This window comes from Phaethon aethereus (assembly GCF_964289735.1).
Source record: "Phaethon aethereus genome assembly, chromosome: 2".
Lineage (NCBI taxonomy): Eukaryota > Metazoa > Chordata > Aves > Phaethontiformes > Phaethontidae > Phaethon > Phaethon aethereus.
In genome coordinates, this window is record NC_138582.1 from 66,097,206 (window position 1) to 66,123,473 (window position 26,268).

General features: G+C 37.6%; 1 protein-coding gene across 1 annotated transcript in view; it reads left to right on the top strand.

The window, feature by feature from the left end:
• ZNF407 (zinc finger protein 407) overlaps nt 1-26,268 on the top strand; it is a gene marked incomplete at its 3' end in the record, with an annotated part of 323,010 nt that overhangs the window by 89,009 nt on the left and 207,733 nt on the right. The window contains exon 3 of the mRNA XM_081996778.1: nt 20,640-20,714. Coding sequence (XP_081852904.1) covers nt 20,640-20,714 — 75 coding nt within the window. The remainder of the gene's footprint in view (nt 1-20,639; nt 20,715-26,268) is intronic.

Here is a 26,268-nt window from a genome sequence, read left to right on the forward strand (position 1 = left end):
AAGTATTTGTTATCTGTAAAGATGAAAAATGAATTTGATGGTGGTCACTGCCATAGGTGACTACATATTTGTTTATGAATAGCCCTTCAGGTGAATATATTTCTCATGTATGTACAATACAAAGTTTACTTTTTAGAACAGGCTCTCAAGAATACTGAATGAGTTTGATCTCGTTCCAGGTGGCCAGGGGTTTACAAATACGGTGCAAGTTGCCATGGCCTTTGATGAATAACATTTATTTTAAGAATTTACTGTAGCAACTAAATTAGTAGAGGGTTTAGGAATTAAAGATTAGATGCCCTTTAACTTTTCTCTGTTTATACAGCTCAGAACTGCAACGTGTTCTGTCTGGCATGCGGTCCACTAATCTTTTAGGATTACTATTTTACATTTTTCAGTTTCCTGTTGAACAACTATACTGTTTTGCATGACAATGTCTCTGAAGCCTTAGGAGGTGCTCTTCACCTCATGTGCTTCACCTGTACGGGTTTGGTGTGACTACTCAGACAGATCAAACTGACTTTGTGTACCAGATAATGATTGAAGGACTGAAAAAAAATTTTTAGCCAATCAGTCTCTGGTTACATCTGGTCATCTCTCTCCCTCTTCCCCTCCTTCTCCATCTCTTGATTAAGAGGTTTTCTGGAACAAATATCCTTTACTTCACTGGCAGCTAATGGAATTAGTGACTTTTGGCTTTCAGATCATGGGGAAACTGTTAAATGTAGAAGGTGTCAATGTTGGTTAGGGACTTTGTTGCTGCAGAAAAGGACTATGTATTTTCTACCTGTTAAGCATTCACCACTGAATGATGTCAGGTGGGGAAACAACAAACTGTCAGGAACTTAATTTTTTTTAATAATTATTAAATTTATATATAAATCAAGGAAAGTGTGATCTTAAGGAAGAGAGGTAAATCTCAGTATGTGTGTTTTCTAATTGTGGCCTCTGTTCTTCAGAATGTTGTAAAGGGTAGGAGACTTTCTCTGTCGATAACCCGAGTCACTTCTGAACGATGCACATACTCTGTCATTTGCCTGTCAAGGAGAGATGAGCCTCCAGTTTGAATGAAAAGACTTTGACTTAATCATGTGCCAGTGGATCATATACTGTTGTAGGTGATGCTACTGGCTGCTTTCCCCATCACTACTTTCTTGTAATGCAACGTGTGGCCAAGCAATATTCTTTTTGTGCTACAGGGTTGGTTGATTTGTTTGTTTTTCCCCAGCCACTAAAACTACCTCATCTTTATCGCTGATAGCATTTCTAAGGGTTGACTAGAAATTTATCTTTGCACCTGAGTATCATGGTTTCCATCTAAGTAAGATTGAGAGATGGATGCAGACTTGCAAAATCTTTTGAGGAATGCAGGTATGGAATATCTCCAGTTCAAGGGAGAAGTAAAAAAGGGGAGTAATGCAAAAGTGACCATGAGCAGACCAAGGAGGGGAAAAAAGGTTACTGCCAAATTAAATTAGAATATTAGGAGTATGGAATATAGACAAGTCTTTGGAAAAGAACTATGAACTTAGTCACTGATAATCTATTTTTCTTTTTCTCCCCCCCCCCCTTCATTTCTATTCCTTTTTCCTTGAAAGAGAGTAAGATGGGTCTTTTTGATATAGAATACTTGAAATACGCTTATGCTTAATAGCACTGGAACAAGCAGTTGAAATCCAAGGAGGATGGGTCATGTCTTTTTAGATCTTCTTCTCCAGGAATGTGCATGGCTTAACTGACATTTTCTGATACCTGATCTGGTGAAAGAGAAAGGAAGGGAGAATAATACTGTATTTCTAAAGCAATTTTTAACACCTTTAGTAGAAACAAGCCCCATGAAGCTTGGTGACTTCTGAAATATTCTGCCACTGTAAGCATGAACCTCCATCATTGAGGTCAATAATGAATCTGACTGTTTCTTTACTATGGGCTAAATTCCAGGCTGTGTTGTTACTCTATACTGCACTCCATTTCTTGTCCTTGTTGTTATGCTCATTTATGCCAGAAATAGAATGCAGTTTGACAGCTATCACTACAAGTGCCTGTGGACATCATATACAAGCCAAATGCTGGATAGTGATAAATACGTTATGATTAGACCTTGGTATCTAGATCATATGTATGTACTGTAGTGAAACCAACACTTGCTTGCTCTCTTCTTCAGGAATTAGGTTGGCATTGATGTAGTGATACATTGGAAACAAAAAAAAAAATCAAATCTTTAAAAAAATGAATATTTTCAATTTAATTTGACTTGTTGCTGGAATGAAATACACACTTTCTGAATATTTTACAATCCTGTTTTTAGTGATGCAGCTGCAAAAAGGTGAGAAGAAACGCATTGTTCCTGCTTACCAAAGTGATAAGAAAAACCAGGATTCTTTAGCAACCACAAAGAGCTACAGACATACATAGAAAAATATATAAAGAATGCTGTAGGAGGGAATTCCATTTCAACCAGAAAGATACTTGAAAGGATTTGCTCGTTCCCTTCTGTCAACAAGAGCATGCTAGCCCTTCTTTCCCTTCGTCAGAGACTATATGAAAAGCAGGGGCGAAGACATGCAGGTGGTGTTGGTCCCTTCTCTGCTCAGAGTTGTATCCCAGAACAGGGAAGAGTGAGGTGGTGATGCATCCCGTTTCTAAACATCTCTTGCTGAGGGGGTTCAGGCAGAAGTTGATAGCATTTAGCAAAACAACCCTTCTCAGATGGAATTCTCGAGTGGTAACGTTGGCCGTCCTGCAGGCAGGTTCCTCTCCAGCACATCTGCTGGGGGTGTGACAAAGGCAGTTAGCAAGCACGAACTGGATCTCGGTGTGTAATGGGGTATTATTGTACCAGCTTCACCCTTAGGCACTTAGCAGTTGAGCGTGTCTGACAAATCTAGGCGTTAACTGGTACTGTAGCTAAGCAGAGGTTCTTTGGACTGGTGGGATTTATTAGGAAAAAATGGCAATTTTGGCTGTGAATCCCTGTGTAAGAACATTTGTCACTCACATGCTTCATTTATATAATGCCGTGATAAGAGAAACTTAACAGCTATGACTTTGAAGTTCGTTATTGATGCCATCTTTACTAACTTGTACCTTAACTTCTTCCATAAGCCCCGATTACAGGCAGTAATATCAGGTCATTACTTTCACTAGCCTTAAAGGTACTTACAGTTTTACAAAATACACTGATTTTCATCAGGGGTCTTTAAACACATTTCCTGAAAAGAAGGATGTCTTTTTAGCATAAGTGATGGTAAGTTCCGAGTTAGTTGTCACTACTGTTAAGATTTCTGAAGTTCCCTAATAGGTATTCAAGAAGGTAGCTTCAATGCCAGCTAATATCTGTATTCAGAAATGTTATGAAAAAGGTTTTTTCATACTTCTGTTTGTACTTGGTACTGTTAAGTTTTGATTTGCAAATTGTGTATATCTTTTTGCATTGGTTTTAATTTTGAATGACTATATCAAAACTGTTGAAGTCACCTTATTTGGAATGATTGTAGCTTTGCTATTGAATTAAGATAAAGGCTTGCAGTTGGTGAGTCTGTCCCCACCCCCCCCCCCCCCCCCCCAAAAAAAAAAAAAAAAGAAAATCCAGAATTTTTTTACTTTGGACAAGGAGATAGAAATCTGGTTATGTCTTTGGGCTTTTTAGGTGGTAGCCCTAGTCAGAGTGCATTAGATGCATTTTGTACCTGCTCATGCTTCCAAGTGGAATTTCCTAGATGGATGTACAGGATTCTAAAGCATAATGAGATCTAAATTAAAGAGATAACAGGATGCTCTCAGCATCCCATTGAACCTGGTCTCCTATGAGAAATGAGAATTTCCTTCAGAGAACATGTAAAAATGGGGCTTATAGGAAAGTATTTAGCCAGGGCTATTGTAATCGGATGCTAATTTCTTCCATATCTGTTGTCTTTTTAACATCTCCTAGAGGTGCTTGCAGTATTGGAGTTCTTCCCAGAACAGCTCTTCTAGTATTGTGTAAGCAGACAGGGTCGGGTAATGAACACAAAAAGGGCTACTTTAGATCTAGTTACACAAAATCTCTCCTTGTGAATGTAAGTATGTTGACATTATCAGCAGACACGTGTCCATTTTGTATTGCAGGAATGTGCAGGCTCAAAGAGGCAGAAGAGTGTGATAAGAAAACCTGGCATGAACAACCAGATTCCACTGATGCATGAACACAAACACACACCAGCTCACAGATACACAAATATTCTGAAGCAAAAATAAAATACCTTCTTGGCAGATCTTAATCACACTTAATTGGCTATTTGCCCAGCCTGATACTGGCACTGGCAGCATTACAGAGATAATATTTTTTAAAGGGTGAACAGTTGCTCCGCAGTGTCTCCAATATCCTTCATATAAGGGATATCTTTAACTGCAGACGTAGAAGTTTAGACATTTTTTTAGGATTGACGTCTATTTCTGTTTATTACGAGGAAAAATCCGTACATTGAAAGCTTCTTTGTATACTTGGAGTAAGTACAGAAAACAATAATTATGTTAAGCCAAATAATTTCATATGCGTATTCCTATTCTCAAAGGATCCATTTTCAAAACTTCCATGTAGTAGATGAGCAAAGAGATCTGGGGACCTTCCAACATGACTATTCTATATTGTGGAGATTTAAATAGAAAATGTAAGGTGTTTCCCTTTTTGTCATTACTGTTGGAATGCAGTAGCATGACCAGCTGGTGATGGGTTAAGAGATCAGCTTATAGAAATTTATTGTTCAGGGGGCTGAGTGGCTCAGGGGATTAGTAATTGGATACAAATCCTGTCACTTCCAGACTGTCTGTTCACATGCAGCTCATCTTGATGCTGACCACAGGTTGTTACTGTCTGTTGATTTTCTGATAGCTTCTCTTTTAAAAGTTTGTTTTTTTCTTACTCCAAAAGAAGTCACCACCAGAAATGGCACTGATGTTTGTTGTCACATAGGAAATCACAATTGAAAGGTCATGGAAAATGAACTTTAAATAATAGCGACTAAAATTAAAATTGGTGGAAAATAGAGGGATATTAAGAATTACAGACCAGTGAACTGTCAGTGCTGGGTAAATTGAAGTTATACTTTAGAATACAACTCTAAAACACAGTCACAATGCCAAGACAACACAGTGTTGCAAAACAAAAATATTTCCAAATATTTATACATGCATGCAGACTTACTTCTTGTAAGATAGTGAGCCAATATAGGTAGTCTCGATAGCCATGCATTGTTTAACAAATTCCTTTATAAGAGGAGAATAAATACTTAGCTAATTGTGGCTTTAGAAGCTTTTTTAATGGATTATAGATTGATAAAAGAGAAACTTTTTAGAGGGATTGTGTCATCTCAAAAAGCATGCAATGTGCATACTACAGCTGATGCACTTTTTTTTTTTAATCTCTTAGACGTTGTTATTTAATTACCAGCACCATCATGAGATTCTTCTATTAAAACCATTGATTGTTCCACTGTGGCAGTTTGTCCATTTTGTAATGTCTCACCATGCACTGATCAAGCTACATCTTTGATATTTTTATTTTTAAGGGTACAAAACGATTCCTAGAAATTATGCATTTGACAGATATGTCATCTGGTCAAAAGAAGGGAATCCCTTTTTCTTCTCGCCAAAGGATGTGATTAATATGTCACTGTGCTTCACAAGAAGTTCTCTTGTTGAACTCGTGCAGAAGGCAAGCGCTTGTTGAAATTGTATGGTAGGGAAATCGGCATCATTTATATTTAATGGGATTGTTCATATATTTTAGGCCCTCATTATGTGAGGTTCCATGTCCCCCAGTTCCCCTGAATACTTTTCAGTATTCAGTGTGGGAGGTGCTCAGCTTTTAGCAGAGTGGAAACCTTTGTTGAATCATCATTTTTTCTGTCTCTCCAACTGCAGTTCAGGTCGCACTTAAAAAGCACTAATAGAGAAGGGCTTGCATAAGTGAATTTTCAGATATGTAGGATAATGTCTGTGCTCAGCAGCATTTTTAAGGTTCAACCTGTTATAGGGGTCTTATTTGAAGCACAGGGTATCTGCTTCGGGAGGAGCTAAACTTCACCCTACCACATTAGAAGTGTTCAGCTCTTGCGAGGTCAGCTGCCTTAAAAATATTATTTCAAAAACTCCATGATAAATTTATAAATGTTTCAATGACATAATAAAAAAAACCTCCAGTTTCTTTTTGGAGGGTCCTGGGAGCTGGTATTTATTGGAAATTGTACTGTCTGTACAAAAAAGACAGTTGCTTTTTACTTTTAGGTGGAATTTTAAAATGAAACTAAATGAAGTTTAATGGCTTATAACATTGCATGAATTTGTCAAAACTGATCAGCTGGATTGCTGCACAATGAATACTGAAAATGTTCTGGTTTTTAGGTTTATAATAGCCTACAGCCACTCAAAAGTCAAAATGTTATTTGATGATTTCAGAATGTTAATGAAATTATTATTAATAACACATATATTAATCTTACATGTAAATATGGGGAAATGTAAAACTCTGTTGACACCAAAAAGATTATTCTACTGCTGAAAGTAAACCTGGGCTTAAATTTCAGTGATCAAGCATGAAACAGTCTGCTCTAAATGCATCAATTAAAAAAAAATTCTGATGAAGTTTAAAATTGTATACAGGCTCAGGAGATTTGGAGTGTTTGTTAGTACAAAAAAAAATTTGAAAAGGAAAGCTTGATTATATTTGGTTTTAAATTAGCAGAAAATAGTAACAGACTGTTCCGATTAAATAAAAAGTTGTAAAAAGCTTTGCTCCATTGTTATCCTGATTTTATAGATTATCATATCTAATAAATGTATAGGTGTGGGGTTTTTTTAGGGGAGTAGTAGCATATATCATTCTCCACTGTGGATTCATTTGGGTAATAATTTGATTTGACTGGCTTGATTTTTGTTTCTTTAAGTTAAAATGGTCCAAATGGTCCTTCTCTTGTAAAATGCGTGTAATTCCTTTTTTTTCCTATTTGGTGGTGGTAATTAAGCTGTAATATGGTTTTTATGGTCGCTTTCTTTAATGCCAAGATACGATTTTTTTTTTTTTTTTTTTAGAAAGTCAGCAGGTTATATCTAGGGAATGTGGGAATTGCTTGTTTATAGTTATATGTAGCAATCAGCATGATGCCTTTTTTTAATTTTAATATCTATATTTGAAAAGCTAAATTTTGCGAGTAGGATATGATGTCTATATTGCACTGTGAAAAAGAGAGCGTGAACTTTATTATACAGGAGAATTTCATGGCATTTTACCTGTTGAGGGCCCTGTAGAGCCAGAAGTATAGTACAGTGACTTGACTAAGTGACAGGCAGTAGCAGCCGCGGTGTCACTGTGTATTATCACCTCATGCTAGCTGGAAGCACTCCCTGAAGCCGATCTAGGTTGTATAGTCCTAGATGAGGTCTTCATGGGTGCTGACCATAAAAAGTTCATCAAAGTAATGAGGCGAGGCGAGCGCTTGGAGCTCATGGGCAGAGCTCAGCACCAAGGAGTGTGAACCGGCTCCAGCTGTGACAATAAAACAGCAGGTGGCTGCTGTCATTAGGGGTGGCAGATGAGGCAGGGGACTAACATTCAGCCCACAAAACTCTCATTTGTTAGCCATCGCCACTGTACCATGCAAAATAGCTTCCATCTCAGTCAATTTTACTTCGCAAAATATTACACAGTCGCCATAAGAAAATTAGAGCCTTGGGTTTACAGGTTCCTTGGATCTTATTATCAGAAAACTCTGCACTGTCAGGTTATGTGGAAAATTGGACTTTTTCCTCCCTTGAACAGTTTGAGGATCTTTACAGTAATTTTGTAATAGGGCATTTCCACCCAGGCATGTGTTTATTGGTTAATATTTTGGACTATTTTGTTTATAACTCTTTATAAAATCAATTCCATCAATCCATTCGGCTATGTGTTGCACATAACAGTGCCTACTATTCAGCACTACAAAACTTGCACACTGATAAGACTATTTCCGTTTCCAGATCTGTGCAGATACAGACATTTCAGGTCATAAGTCATGGGTTTGGGGGTTCTACTAATCTGAGAAATTTTAAAGAAACGTAACAGCCCTTTGATTTTTCTTTGCTTATTTCTGTTTATAACCAATGAGGAAGCATTATGTATGTGTTTAATCTTTGCAGGGAATAATTTAGGCTTCCTAAAATTTGAGGCTTTTCTTGGCTGAAATCCGTCCCGGGGCGACTCAGCCCACCGATGGGTAAAGTGCAGCGAGCCTGCTGGCACGTGGGTCTTGCAAGTCAAATGGTGGGGAGCCGCATTTGCTCCAAAGCGAGAGCCGAGTTCCTCGCATCGTGCTGCACAGCTGAGCAGAGGGTTGTGTGTCGGTGGTTACGTGCTCGGTTCCACAGCTGCGAGCGACGTGTGGGAAACAGGGTGTTTTCAGGCGGTCAGTTGTACACATGAGTGTTTCTTCTGTACACATGCCTCAGTTGTGAACGTATTTGTTAAATTTCAATGCTGTAACAGGAATACATTAATGAAAATCAAAATGTAATGCAATACTGACTAAAATGGAGGAGTACCACATGTGTCGGTACCTATGTCGCCTTTGCTGTCAAGTTCCCCTCTTACCAAAAGTGGACCCGTGGGATCCCATCATTTCATGCTAGCACTGGAGATGAGGCTTGATGGGGGTGTGGTTGCAATGACAGCAAGGATTAGAAAAGGAAGAGCTATGTAATTGAAGCTTCATTTCAGAAAGACATTGGGACTGAAAATAATTTTTCGTTTAAAGAGACGTGTTTTATGTCTCTTTTATTAGGACCAGGTTGTCACTTTTATACAAAAGCAGAAGTCCTGTAATTTATCCAGTTAGTGACATACCTCGGAAGCTTGGTTGGCAAGCTCGGAAAAAGCTGTATTAATTTTATTGCATCTTTTCAGGTAACTTATCAATTCTCCTTTCTTTTTTAGATAACATACTATAAGCTTTTGCTTGCAACAAAACTGATTTCTTCTTCACTTGTTTGTTCGTATGTACACTCAATGTGTGTGTTTAAGTATATCTAGGTCCTTGAGATCAAAGATTTTTTTTTTCTTAATTCCATTGGGCACCTATATAGTTCCGATGTCTCTCATGCTTGATTTGTGGCCAAAAATGGTCAGAGTTAATCTGCTGGCTGGGATTGGAATATTCTTTGCCAGAGAACATCATCTGCTGTGTCACAGATATCTTTGACTGTACTGATTTGTCTGATCTATATTCCTTTGGTTTTACCAGACTGATAGTGCATGCAACATCCATTCTGAACTGCAAGAATGGCACTTTATTTTGTGCAAAACTTCCTTCTAAATTCAGTAGGATGTTTTTATTGTCTTTATTGCTTCAATAACAATTATATCTCAGGTGAGTAATCCATTAATCCCTGCTGTCCTGGTTTTGGAATTCTGTGTCTGAAGTGAGTCCTGCTGGACATCAAAGGCAAACCTAATAAACACCAGACTTTGCACTTGGCAGCTTTAGTGACTAGTAATTCTCCTGCTAAGTCTGTGGCTAAAGTGGTGAGAGGTGTTACCATTTGCTTATGGGACAAGTGGAGTAACACTACTGTTACCGCTTGTAATTCTCATTTGGATAGACTTCCACGCTGCTCTTAATATCATCTGCACACTCTACATTCAGTGCCATAATTTGAGAGAATTTTGTAGATCTGTAGTACTTGTAGAGTGCATAAGAGTCTTTCTGGTCTGCGTGTCACGGTTTCCTCTAACAGTCCCTGTTAACTTTCTTCAGCCAGCCTCCTCCTCCAGTGCTAAGAGGAGGAAGTTGTTGCAACACTCAGCTTTTGGGGAGAGCTGGGGATGGCTGTGATAGGAATATCTGGAGGGATTGAGATGCCAGTTGAGATTGAAAACTCCCAGCTTTTATTTATGCTCAACTACTAATGAAGATGTCTTAATGAAAAATCAAATGCTAAACGAACATACCAGCCAAGCGTTAGGCATACAGTGTAGTTGGTCTGATGCCACAGTGTTTGGTGGCTCTTAGTCTCTGAGGTAGTGATGGCCAGGTTTGACAGCCTTTGGACAAGGAAGGCCAGAACCAAGGTGGATGTCCTCTTTTTCTCCCTGTGCTCCAAACATATTTATGTGTATACAAGTACCAGATGCATTTTTGTGGACTGAAATCTGTCTGATTCAAAGGATTACCTTCTTTTTTCCTTAGCTGGAACGAGTCTGTTCTGATTTGATCAGGCTGTTGTTAAAGATTCATCCATGTGGATGGTACTTCTGATGGTTACAGATTAGGTCCTGCTGTCATAGATTTACTATTTTTACCAGTTGCAGCTACTTTGGCAAACAGATATTCTGAAGTATTTTGCTTTCTACCTCAAGTCAAACAGTCTTGTGGAATGTCTGCATGTCAGGCAAAAAGGCTATGTTTTACAGCTGAATTTAAGTCTCGGGAATAAACAAATCAACCAGCACTTGCTTTTCTATGTCAAGCAAAGACCTAGGGCAAGATTCTCACTACTTTCACAGATGAAGCAGACTGCAGAGTCTTAGCTTCAGCCACCATCTATTACCAGCAGCGTTTTCAAATTGTGGGTAAATTGTCAATAAAAATCGTGTGTGCCTTCTGATTGTGTATGACTTCTGAGCAGTTCAGTCATCAGATGGTGACCATTTGATTCATCTCATTCCTTTCTTCATACCTCTCAACTTTGCAAAAGACCACAGGCACTGTAGCTGCTGAATTGACTGAGTTATATATGGTGGCACTGCTACTGCAGGCCCTATATGTTTTCTAGCCCACAATCAGCTATCTTTAGATTTGTTTTGATTTCCTTTAAAAACAGGCAAGAGTAGGTTCTTGTGGTGAGGATTTCACAGGATAGCTCTTCCTGTAGAATCTCTGTATAAACCTGGTAACTCAGTCTGCAGTGCAATTTCTGAGCGGTTAGGAAGAAGCTACATAAAAAGCAACTTTTTGTTCAGAAAGAACAAAAGATTAAGATTAAGTATATTTGTTTGACTCTACCCATTCTAATTTTAAGTAGAAACTCCTTGAAACATCCCTATTTTGAGATCGTCTCACAGTCTGTTTCTTGCACATTCAACATGCATAGACTTTGCTCCTTAGACTTGCTGGGAAACTCTGTACAAACTGGCTGCAGCAAGTCAGGTATTTTGAAACTCCTCTCAGGGCACTTAGATATCATCTGGTTCACCTGACTTTCCCAAAAGGTTGAATCTACTTTGAAGAACTTCCAACTTCAAACTTGAGTCTGTTCATCCTGCTGTCTCTTTCCAGATGCAAAATGATGATATATGGAACTGGTGTCTACCGTAGCAAATTCTGTATCTGAAGTCCTGAGCACACTAGGAAATGGACTGGATCACGAGTAAGGAGACAGACCAATGTCAGAAGAAAGGGCGGGAATGGAAGAGGGAGGGACTGGAGTCATGGGAATATTGGATGTACGTACGGTGAGAGTAGAGAGGACATAAGCTATTTCTCTGTGGCAAGGTTGGTAGACGCTCTTTTGGATCACGATGCTTATCGCTGTAAACCTTCATATGCGTTTAAAGCATTCCTGCAGCCTCATTTTGCATAACAAGCATGTTCTCTGGTGGTGTCATGTTTCTGCATGTTGAGGATAATCTCTCTTAGACGCAAGGCATTCACAACACTGAGCCTAAAGTTGCATTTCAGAGTTGAGGCAAAGAGGTTCTGCATTGTGGTAGACTGAGAGGTTGATAGCGGTGCTACACAAAGCACATTGTGATTGTGTCTTTTTTTCTTTTTCCTTTTTTTTTTTAAATTGTTTTAATACTTTATGCAGCTGTTAGATTACCAAACACCTGTTAGAGGTGACAGTTACAGATGTTTGATAACCAATGAAAATTAATAGAACATGTGATTCTTTTAACTTAGAAGTGATTTGGTAAGGTGTGTTTAGAAACGTAATTACATAGTGCTGCTGTCTACCATTACCACTTAACATTCATTAACTCCTTTTGAATATTGAAACAAACATTTCTTGTAGCAGTACTAATTTTCTCATATTTGTAAGGTGATTTCCTGACAGACTGAACACCTTCTGACTTCAAAGTTTTTGCTACTGATCAGCTATTTTTAGTCTGCTCATTAAGCAAACAAAGTAGAGAGCTATTTATTTACTTAGTTATCAGCTTAGCAATATACTCTATAATAAGCAATCTCCTATTTCTTTCTTCTTTTTTTTTTTTTTACTAACTAACGTTTTGGGGTTTTTTTACTCCATGACAGGATTGTGGATATTTAGATGGGCAGTAGACAAATTCACATTCAGTAGGAAAAATCAGGTTTAAAACAAAACTAAAATATTTTATTACATTTTATTTTGTTTGAGAAGAATACCCAGAAGCATACTGTTGAAGTAGATTGTTATTTTTTGTAATGGTGCGTAAATAACTTGTTTTATTTCTAAGCATAGGTGTTTGGAGAGAATTAAAAAGATATGTATTTCCTAAAATTGATTGTATTTTATTTGGTTTTTTTTGTCCGACCTGTTTCACTTGTCCTTAATTTTTAGTCTATTCATAAATGATATTTTGCTGTGAATTTTAGAGCCTTCCTAATTCCTGATGTTTGAGTGTGGGGACAGTGCCACTACCACTTGAAACTCTCCATTGTTCATTTAAGATGTCATGGGGTACTGTAAGGAAAGATCAGCCTCTCGTTTTCAGAGAAATCCTCTACTAAATCACTTCAAGCTGGCTAGTATTTCCCTTGGTTTGCATGCTTGAAACAGCAGACTTAACCTTCTCATGATGTTTTATTACAGTATCGCGAAATGGATAATGCTTTGGGCCCTGTTTTGTCACTTTTTATGCATGCACATCTGAAAGTGTATCAGCAGTGTTTTATGTGGCCCAAACTATATTTCTTATGTATAATATCATGCTGCATCATTTACTGAAATATTTGTCCATGCACTAGTGTTTAATTGTGCCATCCAGCCTATATGCTTTAAGCTACATGGTAAGAATCTTTCAAAGTAACGAAGTCCCATTTTCAGCAGTGTTATGCACTAAACAGTGCAATGGCTTTCTCCCTTTTTTAAGGAGGCAAAGCGTGTGATCTCTGGAAACTGTCAGCACACGTAAACTGTACCCTATTCACTGTATGCCATGTAAGCAGCTTTTTACTGTATCTCCAAATTTAAAAGTTCACAGTTGCACCCTCAAGTGTCCTCTCACTTTTATGTTGAGAACAGTTATCACTGTCTGGACTTGGCTTATTCATGCATGTGCTATTGAAGGGTGCTTTTTGTATTTTTTAAAAAAAAAAAAAAACAAAAAACAACCCAAAACCAAACACACCAAAAAAACCACCAAAAAACCAAACCACACAAAACCCCCAAATCAATAGAATTCAGAATGGACTTAGCTAGCTAACTTACAGGAAACCTTTCTGATTTCAGTTTACAAAATAAGTAACTTCAGGTGAGGCACACAATTACAAATATATAAGTTCCCCCATCGGGGAGGAAGTAATTAAATTATGGTATACAAATGCCAGTGTATTCCTCTTTTGCCACAGTCCCTGCAGTGGCAGGCTAAATTTCTGTCCTGGATGGTATAACATACATCTATTAAAAGAGCGATGGTAAGAGGACCTGCCAACTTAGGATGGCAAAATCTCTCCAAGCCAGCTTGAGCGGAACAATAGAGGATGTTTTCTGGTTTATTTAGTTTTCTCTTCCTTTGTACCCAGGTATCTTCTGCCAGAACACATAAAAGGAGATCATTGTGCCCATTACTACTACTTTATGGCCATGTGGCTAATCATTCTTTCACATCTTGAGGGATGCAGGTTGGTGGCAGAAAGCAACAAGAATATGTTGAGAGATTTCTCTCTCTTCTGGGTGATAGATGCAGGAATATGCAGGAACAACACAGTCGATTGATTGATAGTGCGCAACTCATCCATAATGATCTGTCTGATATAGCAGTAAATTATTCTTAAGATTGATGCAGGTCATTGAACAGCACATTGACAATCCTGTTGTCTGTCATCCTGTTCAAAGCAAATCGGGAACAGTAGCTGCTGTGATACTCAAGTCTACCTTGGGTGCAAGCTGTGTACAGGTGTTCCACTAATGTAAGTTTTTGTCTTAGTCCTCCTCTTTTTTTTTTTTTTTTTTTTTGTTGGGCACCTTGGCTTCATTGCTAGCTCATTCCAAGTAACAGTAAATATGAGATGAGGCATTTTTAGAAGACAAGGATGTACTCTGCACCGATGATTGTGTATTGACATAAAATTCATTTTTGAAAATGTTGGCTTTTGAACTTCAGCAACAAAACCTCTCCATGGAAAAGTGGAAAAGTTAATAAATGATTAAGAAATATACCTCATTGTTGCATGGAAAATTGTAAACAAAACAAAACAAAAAAAAACCCCAAACCACCTTCAAACTTAAGGCAGAAAGGATAATAATTCTCAAACATTTTAAATTTACTGTAGTCTCTAGGTTCCATGATTTACCCTGATATTCTTGCCGTGTTACTCTGGTTCTTGTCTTTTTAGTGATGGCAAAGTTGTCCTCATTTGCCTCCTGTGGTTTCTCTTTTCAAGAGAAGAAGTTTGCATTTTTCAGTCTGACAAGTTGCTCGCACTTGTAGATGAGGAGGAAGGAGCCACATATGCCAAATGTATGCATTTTACTTTCCAGTTTAATTACGAGTGTTAGTGAGGGTGGAGCGTAAAATAGCCGTATCCTTCTTGAACACATGGGGTCAGCAGGGAGTATAAGGCAGTGGGTCACAGTGTTCTCAACATCGCAGGCTGGGTGATTACACACGAGTTGTTAACCTTCTGAAATGTTATTGATTTTTTTTTTTTTTTTTTTAACTTAAGAAGAATAACTATAACTGTTAGCTGGAAGTAATGAGACCTGCCTCATTTGGCTGCTAAATGAATCAGCAGAAAACCCCAGCTTTCCTATGCAGGGTTCCTAGGACTTGATGTCCTGTCACAGAGGGCATGAAGTTTTTCAGATATTTGGATGTTTTCCACACTAGACTTCGCCCTGCCAGATATTTACTTGAACCTGACATCTTGTCATAAAGGGCATGATGCCTTTCAGACTACTGGATATCTTCCACACCAGACTCTGCCCTGCCAGATACTTTCTTTTAAATTGAGTCCCTTGCGCACAGTCATGCAAGAGAGTTATCAGCACCTCAGTCTGGACCCTTCAGAATCAGCAAACATCCACGAATGATGGACTCGAAGAAATTCCCAGGAATTTAGACTTTTGATGCATGGAAAAAAAGATTACTTTTTCATAGAAAACCATTGCTTTCTGGGTAGTTCTGCATTTTCCTCTATGCGCTTGTTCCTGAAGCTGACCTGCTGAATACAAAATCCTGACAGAGATGAGATTTGAGTAGCAACTTTTTATATAATTTTGAGACTTCAAAAACTTAAAGTTTTTCAAGTTCATATAGACTGTTTACGTACAGTCTATATATGAGACTAAGTGCTGATTTGAATATGACATTCTACTTTTACATGTACAAATCTGAAGTACATGCAAAAATCTGTAACTAATATACAAATTCTATTGAATGTTCCAAAATACATGTGGGCCGTGATATTCCTTGAGAAACTGCGCTCGCTCTTTCTCTAATTGATACCCCTGTTGGCATGACTCCTCATGAACCACTCGTTCAACTACACTTTGCAGCGTATTTCAAGACCTGGTAAAGAATAAGAGCACTTCGTTCAGGTGATAAGAACCATTGAGTCCGTGTTGTTACTTACTTGCCCTAATGTACTGTCCCCCTTCATGATCCATGCAGCTTGCCTTGATTTTCTGATTTCTTGCCTCATGCGTAGGTACAGGGGTAGAAATTCAAGCACAGATCATGGAAAACAAAAACTGATGCAGACAGGATAATATATTGTTTTCTCATATTCTGTGATGGTGTGTAAATTTTAAGAGATCTTTTTTCTCATTATTCCTTGAAGCTGCCAGATCTCCCAGGTGATTTATCCAAGATGGTAAACCATTCTATCCTTTCTGAGAGCTTGAAACCTATGATAAAACCAAGTACTAAATACTAATAACTTAAAAAATGATAACGTTCTATTCTGCTTCTTCTGGTTTTGTTTGTGGGTGGGGGTTGTTATTGTTGTTTTTTTAAAAAGTCTTTCAAGGACCTTTTTGTAACATCCTGTGTACTTGGGGCCTGCACATGTCATGCAGTAGCTTACTTGTATTCTCAGAGTTAAATTCAGGTATAAAGAGGTTCTGGACAGTTTAAAGGAGATATAAAGGATATTGAGAATATGAATAAAGGGTAGATATTCATTGTTATTCTCCTGGACTTTTCTGCTGTCATTGAACATTGTTGTCTGTATGATAAATTCTCCGAGAGTATTTGCAGAAAGCAATGTATCCTCTGAGAAGTGATTTAAAATTGCTCCTCAACTGCTGGATACCTTGTTTGTAGAGTCCCACAAAAATAAATTCTTTATCCTCCTCAGCAGTTATGTGCAGTTTCGAGATGACTAGTCTGTTGACATGGCTTCAAGAGACTTTCTGGTAGAGGTAAGATGTAGCTCCTTCCTTGGAACTAGGCCAAGGCTGAGCACTTGGTAAACAACAGATTTCATTACTTTATGTTTCCAGAATGCTCGTTTTGGTTTGTGTGTGGTGGTTATTTTTTGATTTTTTTTTTTAACTTTGCTTTTCACTAGCATAGCGATGTACATATTAAAAAGAAAAAAGCTATTATATATTCAAAACATCATAAAACCTAGTCTTTTGCCCTCTCAAAACAAGATACTTCACAGAGCACAATTCTCTCCCTGCAGAGAAAATGAGAGAACAGACAATACATGACAGATTGTTCATATTCCTTGGGTACTGTGATGATAAACATTGTACATGCTGAAGAACTTGTATTACACTAGCATAAAAAGTGGAAGTAAAGATTGTCCAATGTTTCTTTATTCCCAGAATTAGAAGTCCCTTTGTTTCTTTTGCACATTAAAATGTGCTTTTATAACTGAAGACAAGTCTATAGAGGCTCCCAAATCAGTTACAGACATTCTCAGAGTGAGTTCAAGTTCTGTTTGAAGACTGCCGTGGAATATGAGTGGACACGTTCCTTTAAAGCCACAACTCTTCTAAACTGAAAACAGAATATTCTGCAAACTTATTTTGGCAAAGGTATATCATATATTTATGATGGAAGTTATTTTTATTTATAGTTTATGTGCAAAGAATTGTCCGTAGGGAGTGTGGATGCTATTCTAAAGCTCTGTGTCACTTTTCAACTTATCTTTAATTTATCCTGAAGTTTGAACATAGAGCATGTAAGACGGAGGATGTTGCTAGTTTGGAGCCAGAGTAGTTGAAAATCACTAAGAAGGTTAAACTGACAGAATGCCACTGCAAGCAAACGAAATTTTACCTACTCACCTTTTTCTGTTGTCAGAGGAGGGTTCTAGGAGCAGTCTTCCTAACAAATGGAGGGAACTCCTGGTGACCATGACTTGCATGTATAGACTAGACATTTCTGCCTTGCAAGAGCTGATGCTCAGGAGAGCAGCTGAGCTGTGACTTCTTGTCTTCGTGTGGGTTGGGGATGAGTATGTCCAGATCGGAGTTTGTAAAACTGGTTCCAGGCCTCTAGTCTGACCTGGTTTGCATGTATTTGAAACAGTAGAGTGTGGCAATTACAGGTTTTTTGTACTTCCATTTGAGGTATTTCTGAAACCAGTTAAGTTCTAGCATTTGAACATTTCTTTTCCACTAGAATTAAAAAATAAGAAATGAGAAATTCAGCGAAGCCTGAATTGATCCTTACTGCAGCTGACAGAAAAGATTCTCTTTGATTTGAAGGTGTATTAGAGCGACATATCTTGAAGGCGTTCACTCCTTGAGTCGTTACTGGTGCCAGCCAGACTTTCCTTAAGATTCATTTGAAAAGACCAGGGCTAAGTCATGTCTATCTATTTACTCCTGGCAGTATCTTAGGAATAACTGATTTACGTCAGGAGGGGTAAGCTGTTGGAATAGATAAAACCAATATTTTTTGACTACTAAAACAGTAATTGCTTAGAAACCCAGAGTTAACTGAATGTACTGAAAACCCTTCTTGTGTTTGCTTTGTAAAGCCAGCAAACACCACTACCACCTCTCTTAATATCACCTGCAGTATTTGGTAAACATACTCAAATAGTTCCTTGTTCCTATGCCTGTCTGTCTGGTTGGTGTTTTTTCGTAGGTTGTCCTCAAACTCAGCATCCAAACCAAGATGTTTACACTTTGCCCCAATTCTAGTGAAAAAAATCTTTTGTTTCAATAAGGTCTGTCTCTTGGGTTTTTTTAAATCTTGTTGTCAATTTCTTACAAAAATAGGAACTTCGCTTTTATTTCTAAGGCCTGATTCTATAAGGTGGGGAGCTGTTCCTGAGTGATGCCAAGCGCTCCAGGCTTGCATGGAGGCATTCAGCACTCCTCAACTCTTAAGTCTCCAAGCCTTGCGTTAAAAGCTTAAAATGTTAGTAGGCGCCGAGACACTTACTGAGTCGGTCTTCGTTTTATTTGCACTGTGTAACAGCAGCAAAATGGTTACTCAGAACCTCGATACAACAGAGAGGAGGCAGCTAATGTGAGATTAATTGCTTCCCATTATTAACAAGGCCTTTGTCTTTGATTTTGCGGAAAGGTATGTCTGTCTGTACCCCCTGCAGTTGTGTGGTATAAGAAGTGTTCAGCTTTTGTGTGGAAGCTTCAAGTACACAGGCTCAGGGGGGAACAAAAAAATCTAGAAATACTGTGCAGCTCGTTGGGATCTTTATATTCCATGTAAATACCAATGTATGCCTTTATGACTTTGCACATTGCCCTTTCACAGTAATATCTTTGGTTTTATTTTTCTTTTAGAGAAGGGGGAGAATGGAGGTTTCTAACAGTAAATACAAGTATTACTAAATTAAAATCTGCTTGGTACCTTTCATGGCTGTTTGGAAATGGTTAGTATTTCTGTCAAAGCAGGGCAGTATGTTTTGAATGCCTTGTGCTGTTATTAGAACACAGTTTTTAATTTTGCTACAATTATTTTCCTTGTGTACAGTAATTTTGATGATACTTGCATAGTAATGATGGTAACGGTGTGATAGATTATTCACAGTTGTAATGATTATGATGGCATACTTATAAATTGTGTAGGGAAGAGTATTTAAGATATTTTTTAATGTCTTTTTGTAAAAAATAAGGAAATCGCTATCATTTAAATGAGACAGAATTATATTCTTATACCTTAAGGGATGCATAAGAGAGATTCCCTGTAATAAAGTGAAAGTGCCCAAAGTAGATCAGACATGGAGAAACTATATTAACATATTTGTAAAGGAAAAGTACTGTCTCTTGGCTTTTGTGGCTCTTATACCCCATAGTGTTAGTGTTTTACAGTCCTTCCATTGTCCATTACTGCAAACACGTCCAGATGAATTCAGCGTTTAATGTTAAAAATCTTATAACATGCCAGTTTGATTTGTAGCTCTTCATATCACGGAATGCTAATTAAAATCATATTTTTGCATATGTCATGCCTTTCATGTACATATGCAAATACAGTCTATTGCCTTTCAGCTATTAGTAATTAACTTTATGAAGGACAGCTGTAATACATAATTAACAAAAATGTTTGCAAGCCCTTTTCACACTGAAAGTTGCAGCAGTAAAATTTTTGCTTATCAAGAGAACCATTTTAGTTTGAAGCTGCAGTCTGGTATCTAAATTGTTTGAAGCAGTCACACGACATAATTACATTGATGTTATGGTCTTATCAGCAGAAGAATGGTACTTGATAGGCTCCTGTCTGTTTTATGTATGTCACCAAAATTAAAGTAAATTACCTGTGTTTTGTTGGTAGAATCGTAATGCCAGGTAGTATATATTTTGTTGCTGCTGTTGATGCTTCGAACAATGTCTTGCCAGTTTGGACAGCATTCCTGCCAAAAGTGTATTCAGGAACTCACCTGAGATGGAAAACTCACCTTTTCCATCTTTTTTTTCCACAGGGCTATAAAATAACTAAAGCTATAATTTGTTTCAATGGATCTCTTTCTAAATAATTAATACGATGAAGTTTGACCAGATGTAAGCAGTGATTAAAGCATCTGATCTTGCTCTATTTTTGTGTTACTCATTAAAAACAATGGAACTACTTGTATGAAGAAAGGCTTCAGGATGGGCCCATTAGGCTTAAATAAATTCAAAGGTGTAACTAAAACTCTATTAGTTTATAACATGAGAAAATGTTATTTAGGTAAAATATATTATCAGCATATAGTATAAGATGCTGTAATTTGCAGAGGGAAGCAGAAACAGATTTTCCATTTTTTGACCAACGATACATGGTTGTGATTTGTAAGAACAATAGCCAAGTGCAATCTGAAGACTGCAGTCTGAATAAAACCTGTTACAGAATGGACTCCCAGATTTAAATCGTAGTCCAGCAGGGGTTTTTAAAAGTCTACCTTCAATAAAATATGCTCAAGTGCATGCTTAAAACAGAAAAATACTGTGTGGTTTGTTTTTTTTTTTTAGTATCAATCAAAAAAATAATTGCCTTGGGTTTTCTGTTTGTTTGGTAGGGTGGCGTTTGTGATGAAGAAGCATTTGAATACTCATTTACTGGGCAAACATGGAGTTGGCACACCCAAAGAAAGGTAAACTACTTTAAAATTCTTTCTCATTTTACCTTATACAATACGTGGAGACCTTATCTGGAATATTTAGCTTACGCAAAATGAAGTCACCTGGACTTTTAGCTCAACTCTAACTACAGAGGAACCTAATACGCTTAAGTGCTCTGCCAGTGTGGTGCATACGACATGTCTGTGGGTGTCAATGGAAAAATTGCTGTAGAAAGCAATTCTATGTCAAAGGTGCAGGATTTGCACATTTTTTGGGTTTTTTTGCCAGGCGATATTATTTTTCTCAAAATTTCTGTAGTTGTAGCTGTCCCTGCGAGTACAAAATATTTTTTTTTTTCTTGCTGGCCTTGATAGGTTTATAATATGGTTTGTATGTAAGTATGATAGGTTTATAAAATGACTTTCTGAGATTAACATTGATCACTGAGGTCAAAGCCACAGAGGAATCAAAAGGAAAGTTTCCTTAGTGCTCTTGGGCAGGAACAGAGATCTGGTGTTTTGACTATTTTTTAAAATGAATGAATTTATTTTTTCAATCTGTGTACAGTTACTTATTTTCAAACATTTTTTGCAAGCAGGCTATCTTTTCTGTGGTTTAAAATGTAACTGTTTTGCAAATTAATTCACACTGTGTTCGCAGATAAATTTTGCCTCAGATTTAGTAGGCACGTTATGGCATAGCTATCGCTATTTCATTGAATATTTGGGACAACTAGAAACTTGATGGTGTTTGGGTAGCCAAAAGATCTCATATTCTCTTTCAGTCTGGGTAGATGGAGGTATCCTAACTGCAGAGTCCATTGCTGGATAGTTGGTATTGTTTCAAGTCTTACTGCTTTGCAACTCATTCTTCTGGGGTAGGCTTTCGTAAATAAAGACTATTTTCTGGTTTTGATATGAAAGAAGGGGAAAATAAATGATAGCTAGGAGTTGTAGGAGAACATGGCAAATCTCCTTCTGGGTCACATTCATTTCTCATTAAGGACACTGGAAATGGTAGTCAGTTAGACCCTTTCCTCACAGGTTTGTCACACTTAAATCACCGAGTGACCTAAGAGTAGAGTTTTAAATTAACAGACCATATACACCTTATGTTTGACTAAGCACCTATTTCAGTGGTGCTTACATTTTTAATGAGATTTTCTCTACAAAGTTCTTAACCAGAATTAACCTAACACACGGCTATTTAAAGAGTTTTGAGATATGCCGTTTCATCTAAAATACAGAATGAGACATCGGAACAACAATTACAGTTTCATCAAAGCAGATATCATATTAAAGTTTATGCTGGTTATCTTTTGTCATAGCGCAAAAATTAGGAAGAATGTTTTTCTCTGGTGGCTTATTTTGTAACTGGAAGCATTCAATACCACTATGTTCTTTTACAAGCGGGTACTTACTGTATAATCATCATAAATACAACACAGAGACAACTTGCGTTACCCTAGTGAATATGTGCGCAATAAAGGATACATACAATAGATTTCCAAATATAGTCTCTTAGCCTGAGAGGCATATTTTTAGCGATCATCATCTTGAAATGAATTCCTAACCAAGCAGGATGCTATAATCTAAATCGGTTGTTGCTGGCTTTTGTTTGCGTGTTTCTTCCGAAGGCCTTCTGGCTGTTTCCATTTTCCCCGTTTCTTCCCGTTATTTCTCAAAGGCTTTCTGGCCGGCCTGCCAGCGTGGCGTGAGGAGGAGGATGGGGTCCCTCCCCTGCCGCCCCTTCGCAAGATGGCAGGTTCGCAGCCCCGGCTGCCCCAGGAGCAGAGAGCCCGGCTCGGGCCTGCCACCCCCCTGCCCGCCTGCTGGCGCGGGCTGTTGCAGCTTTACCCCCGGCCAGCGTAAACAAGTGGTGTTTGAGTGACTTCGTACTCTCTTCTTTTGAAATGTCTTCGTCTTTCGAATATTTCTTACTTACAATACCTTTTTAGCTGGCACTTCATTTTAACCTAGAGCAACACGAAATAGTAGTGGTAGAGCTACAACAACAATCTTAATTTTCTGGTCGCAGTCCCTCGCTGGTGATGGTGGATGTTTAAGCCACGTGATCTAGTGTGGTAAACACCAAACCACTGTTGCTTTCCTTTTCACCTTTCCCGTCCTGTTACGAGAGAGTTTGAGGCCTCTTAATGGCTTTAGGAACCAAAGAAATCCTTCTTCAGCATGTTAAACCATCACTTTGGGTATCAACGTATGATAAATTAAGTTACGTAGTTTTCTTACCTATTTAAAACATTAATGCCTTGATTATAATTTTGCAAGCTTGCTATTTTTTAATTTCTCTAGGACAATATAATCAGTTTATTCTTTGTTTTGAATTTGATTCTGCCCTCTGATACGTTGCATATTATAGCAAATACTAATAGAAGCTAGCTAAATAGGCTGTGACAATTAAATTAATAATGCATTTTATTTGCAAGTGTTTAGTCTTCATGGTTTGACTGATATATGCAAAGATGGTAATTTATTAAAAGTAAATTCATGTAATTGTACTACAGAATTTGATGGACCAAAAAAAGTTGTCAGCATGACTATCATCAAAAACAGAAAATTGAAATAAGTTCAAAAGGGTGCTTGAAAAAAAATAGTTATAACCCACACACCCGGAGAAATTAGTGCCCTTATAACAAACTTCTCAGAAAGGAATTTCTGGTGACAAACATTGAGATAGTTTGGGGGGGGGGTGGGGGGTGGGGAAATACATTTACAATTTAGTAAGCAGTACTGAACTAGTGTGTCTTGCTCTCTCTAACTTCCCATAACCTGTAACTGTCGCTTTTCTGTATGCACAAACAGGAGGTGTTGTGGAAGCTGTGGAAGTGTTTGCATGGGCAGATAGAGAAAACAAGTATAATTCATAATAAGATTGCTACTAAAGCATCTTTTGTTTTGAGTTTTTTTTTCTTTTGGGGGGCAACAAAATTGATTTAAGGGGAAAATACTGTAGAGTTGAAAATCACAGAAGTTCAAAAAAAATAGACTTGTAGTAAAATGTCTGCACATTTCAGCCACAAAAAAACCCTGCTGCCTAGACCATTATGATCATTACCATTTCATAGCTCACTCAAAAGTGGAATGTTTTAACACAAAAATTCCTCTAAGGTATTTTTTCCTGTTATTGGAACTGTGATACTGATTTATTGTCAACTTGAATGTGTCTCAAAACTGGCATGTTATCTGCTGAGTCCAAGGCCAGTACATATTTGGTACTTCAGTGTCAGTAATCTTCATGGGACCTATAACTATATCTTATTGGCAGGATAAATCTTTAGCTACACCTTTATTGTGTCTAGGAGACAATGTGGTTGAGGACAAGGTGAATGCCTCAGTAATGTTAGTGGTGCCAAGTTCTAATTTCTCTTACATCATTATGTTACTTAGGTGTAAATTGTGGCAAAACACAGAACAAACAGTGATGTTTCACTATTGAGTATAAAATATATACATACACATGCACAAAAATTACGAGCAAGAAAATGAAAATAAAATCACTAAGTCATCAGTGAGATTGAATTTTGCTGTTATTAGCACAATTCTGTATTTAGAAAGTTTATTTCAGGACACCATTAGTACTGTACAATATGCATTTCATAGTATGTAAGACTTTGTTAAGTAGAATACTAGCTATACATCTATTTAAACGTTTTTTCAATATAAGTTTTCCACAGAAAGGCCGTTACTGACAGTTGTTTAATTACTTCATCTTACTTATGAATTTTCAATGATGACTTGCCTCTGAAATAACTTTTTGCATGTAAATAATTCCATTGAGCCAAGCAGGATCATTCATATATATAAAATTACTTGGAGCACAGTTGCTGAACTGGAATCTGCGTTATAAAACATTTTCCATAAAGGTCATTAATAATATGTTTGTTTTTTATAAGGTTGTTCTGGCATTTTCTTTGTGTGCTTTAAAAATGGGATCAGTGTTACAGTGCTAGTAACATCATATGAAGATCATAGGGTTTTCAAATGATCTGAAGCGATTGGAAAAACTGTTTAATGATTTCAACTTGAGGGCAACAGCTGTGAGTAAATACCTATTACTATGTAATAGCAGCCTAAATGTATTTGTGATGCTTTTTCATATAATGTTGGAAGATAGTGTACTTCTAAAATTGTTGTATTTTTACACAACTGCTTTGAAGTAAATAGAAGAATTTCCTAGGTGCCCTTTGTTCAATGAGCTTGCATAAGCCTGTGTGAATTTTGGAATATCCAAATGCTGCTAATGTGTGGTATAAATATCGTAAAAAATACAAGATCGCATGGTATGTCATTGGAAGGCATTGTTGAGGTCTGAAAGACAAGTAGCCAGGACAAATGAATGGAGGTTTGATGGTCTTTATACTCTTTAGAAAATGGTTTTGTAATAACTTGCATTGTCCTGATATTTCCATTTTGAATGTAAAACTGGAAGTGAATGAAGTCCTTCAGTCGAACCCTGTTCTATTTAACTGAACTGAATAATCCTTCTCTTGAAACGTTTTTCTTTGCGTAGAGAAATCTCTGATAGTAACTATTTGATGTGCCTGTTCTGTATAATAATACCCTGTACCTGCAAAGTAAAAAGGTTGAGTTGATGTTGCAGCAGATTTTGGGAAAACAAGTGGCAAAAGTCAGAGTGATGTGTCATACATACATATATGTATGCAATCATCTTGTAATAACTTACTCATGCTCTGAAAGAATGAGTTCTCTAAGTGACTGTCTCACAGAAAGATTTCCAGTTAGAGGTGTTGGATAGTACACATAGATACACAGAGGAGGCTACCTGTGGCCACTGGAGGATAATGTGCTGGGTCTGGCCATCAAGCCTTGTCATCACCTTTTACTGCTTCTTGCAAATAATTTTGAACTTTTCAACTGAAACCTAACGTTACTTGTTTAACTGGAAGGGAATGAAAAACTTAATTGATTGTTTCCTGCATTTGGCTTAAAAAGGATCTAGAAGAGTTACAGAATCATGCTTTGGAAAAGCCTTTAGGAAGGAAACATAGCTTTTTTCCTCTACGTATTTACTAGTTGGAAGCTTGTGATGAGAGGACGGGAGTGGAAAGGACTTGCCATTTTAGCATGGGTTAGGAGCTAAAGTTTTACCCAAGATCTACGTTAAGCTTTCAGTATTTTAGAGGCTTACTTGACCTTCAAAAGCAGTATTTTCCTGTGGAGTTCAGCTCTTGGCTGGTGCTTTACTGTTTTAGAGTGTGAGTGGAGGTACAGGCTCCACAGTCGCTTGCTGCCTGAGTGCTCTTCTCTCTCTGTGGCCGACTCGGGGAATGCCAGGAAGCCATTAGGGTTACCTGAGCTTCCTCAGGTCCTAGAAGTAGACGATGCCCTGAAAATGCAGTTAGCTTTCCTTTTGGCTTGTTGGTTGTACGTGCATCATATGCGTTCGCTTTGCTACAAAGAAGAGAAGAGAGTAGGCAGCCATTTATGCTTTTGAAGACTGTTTTCACAAAGACAAGTGATCACTGCAATCATCATGCAATTCAGCATCTTATCAGAAAGAAAAATAACAACTGGAAGACTGTAAAAGAATGAAGTTATATGAAGT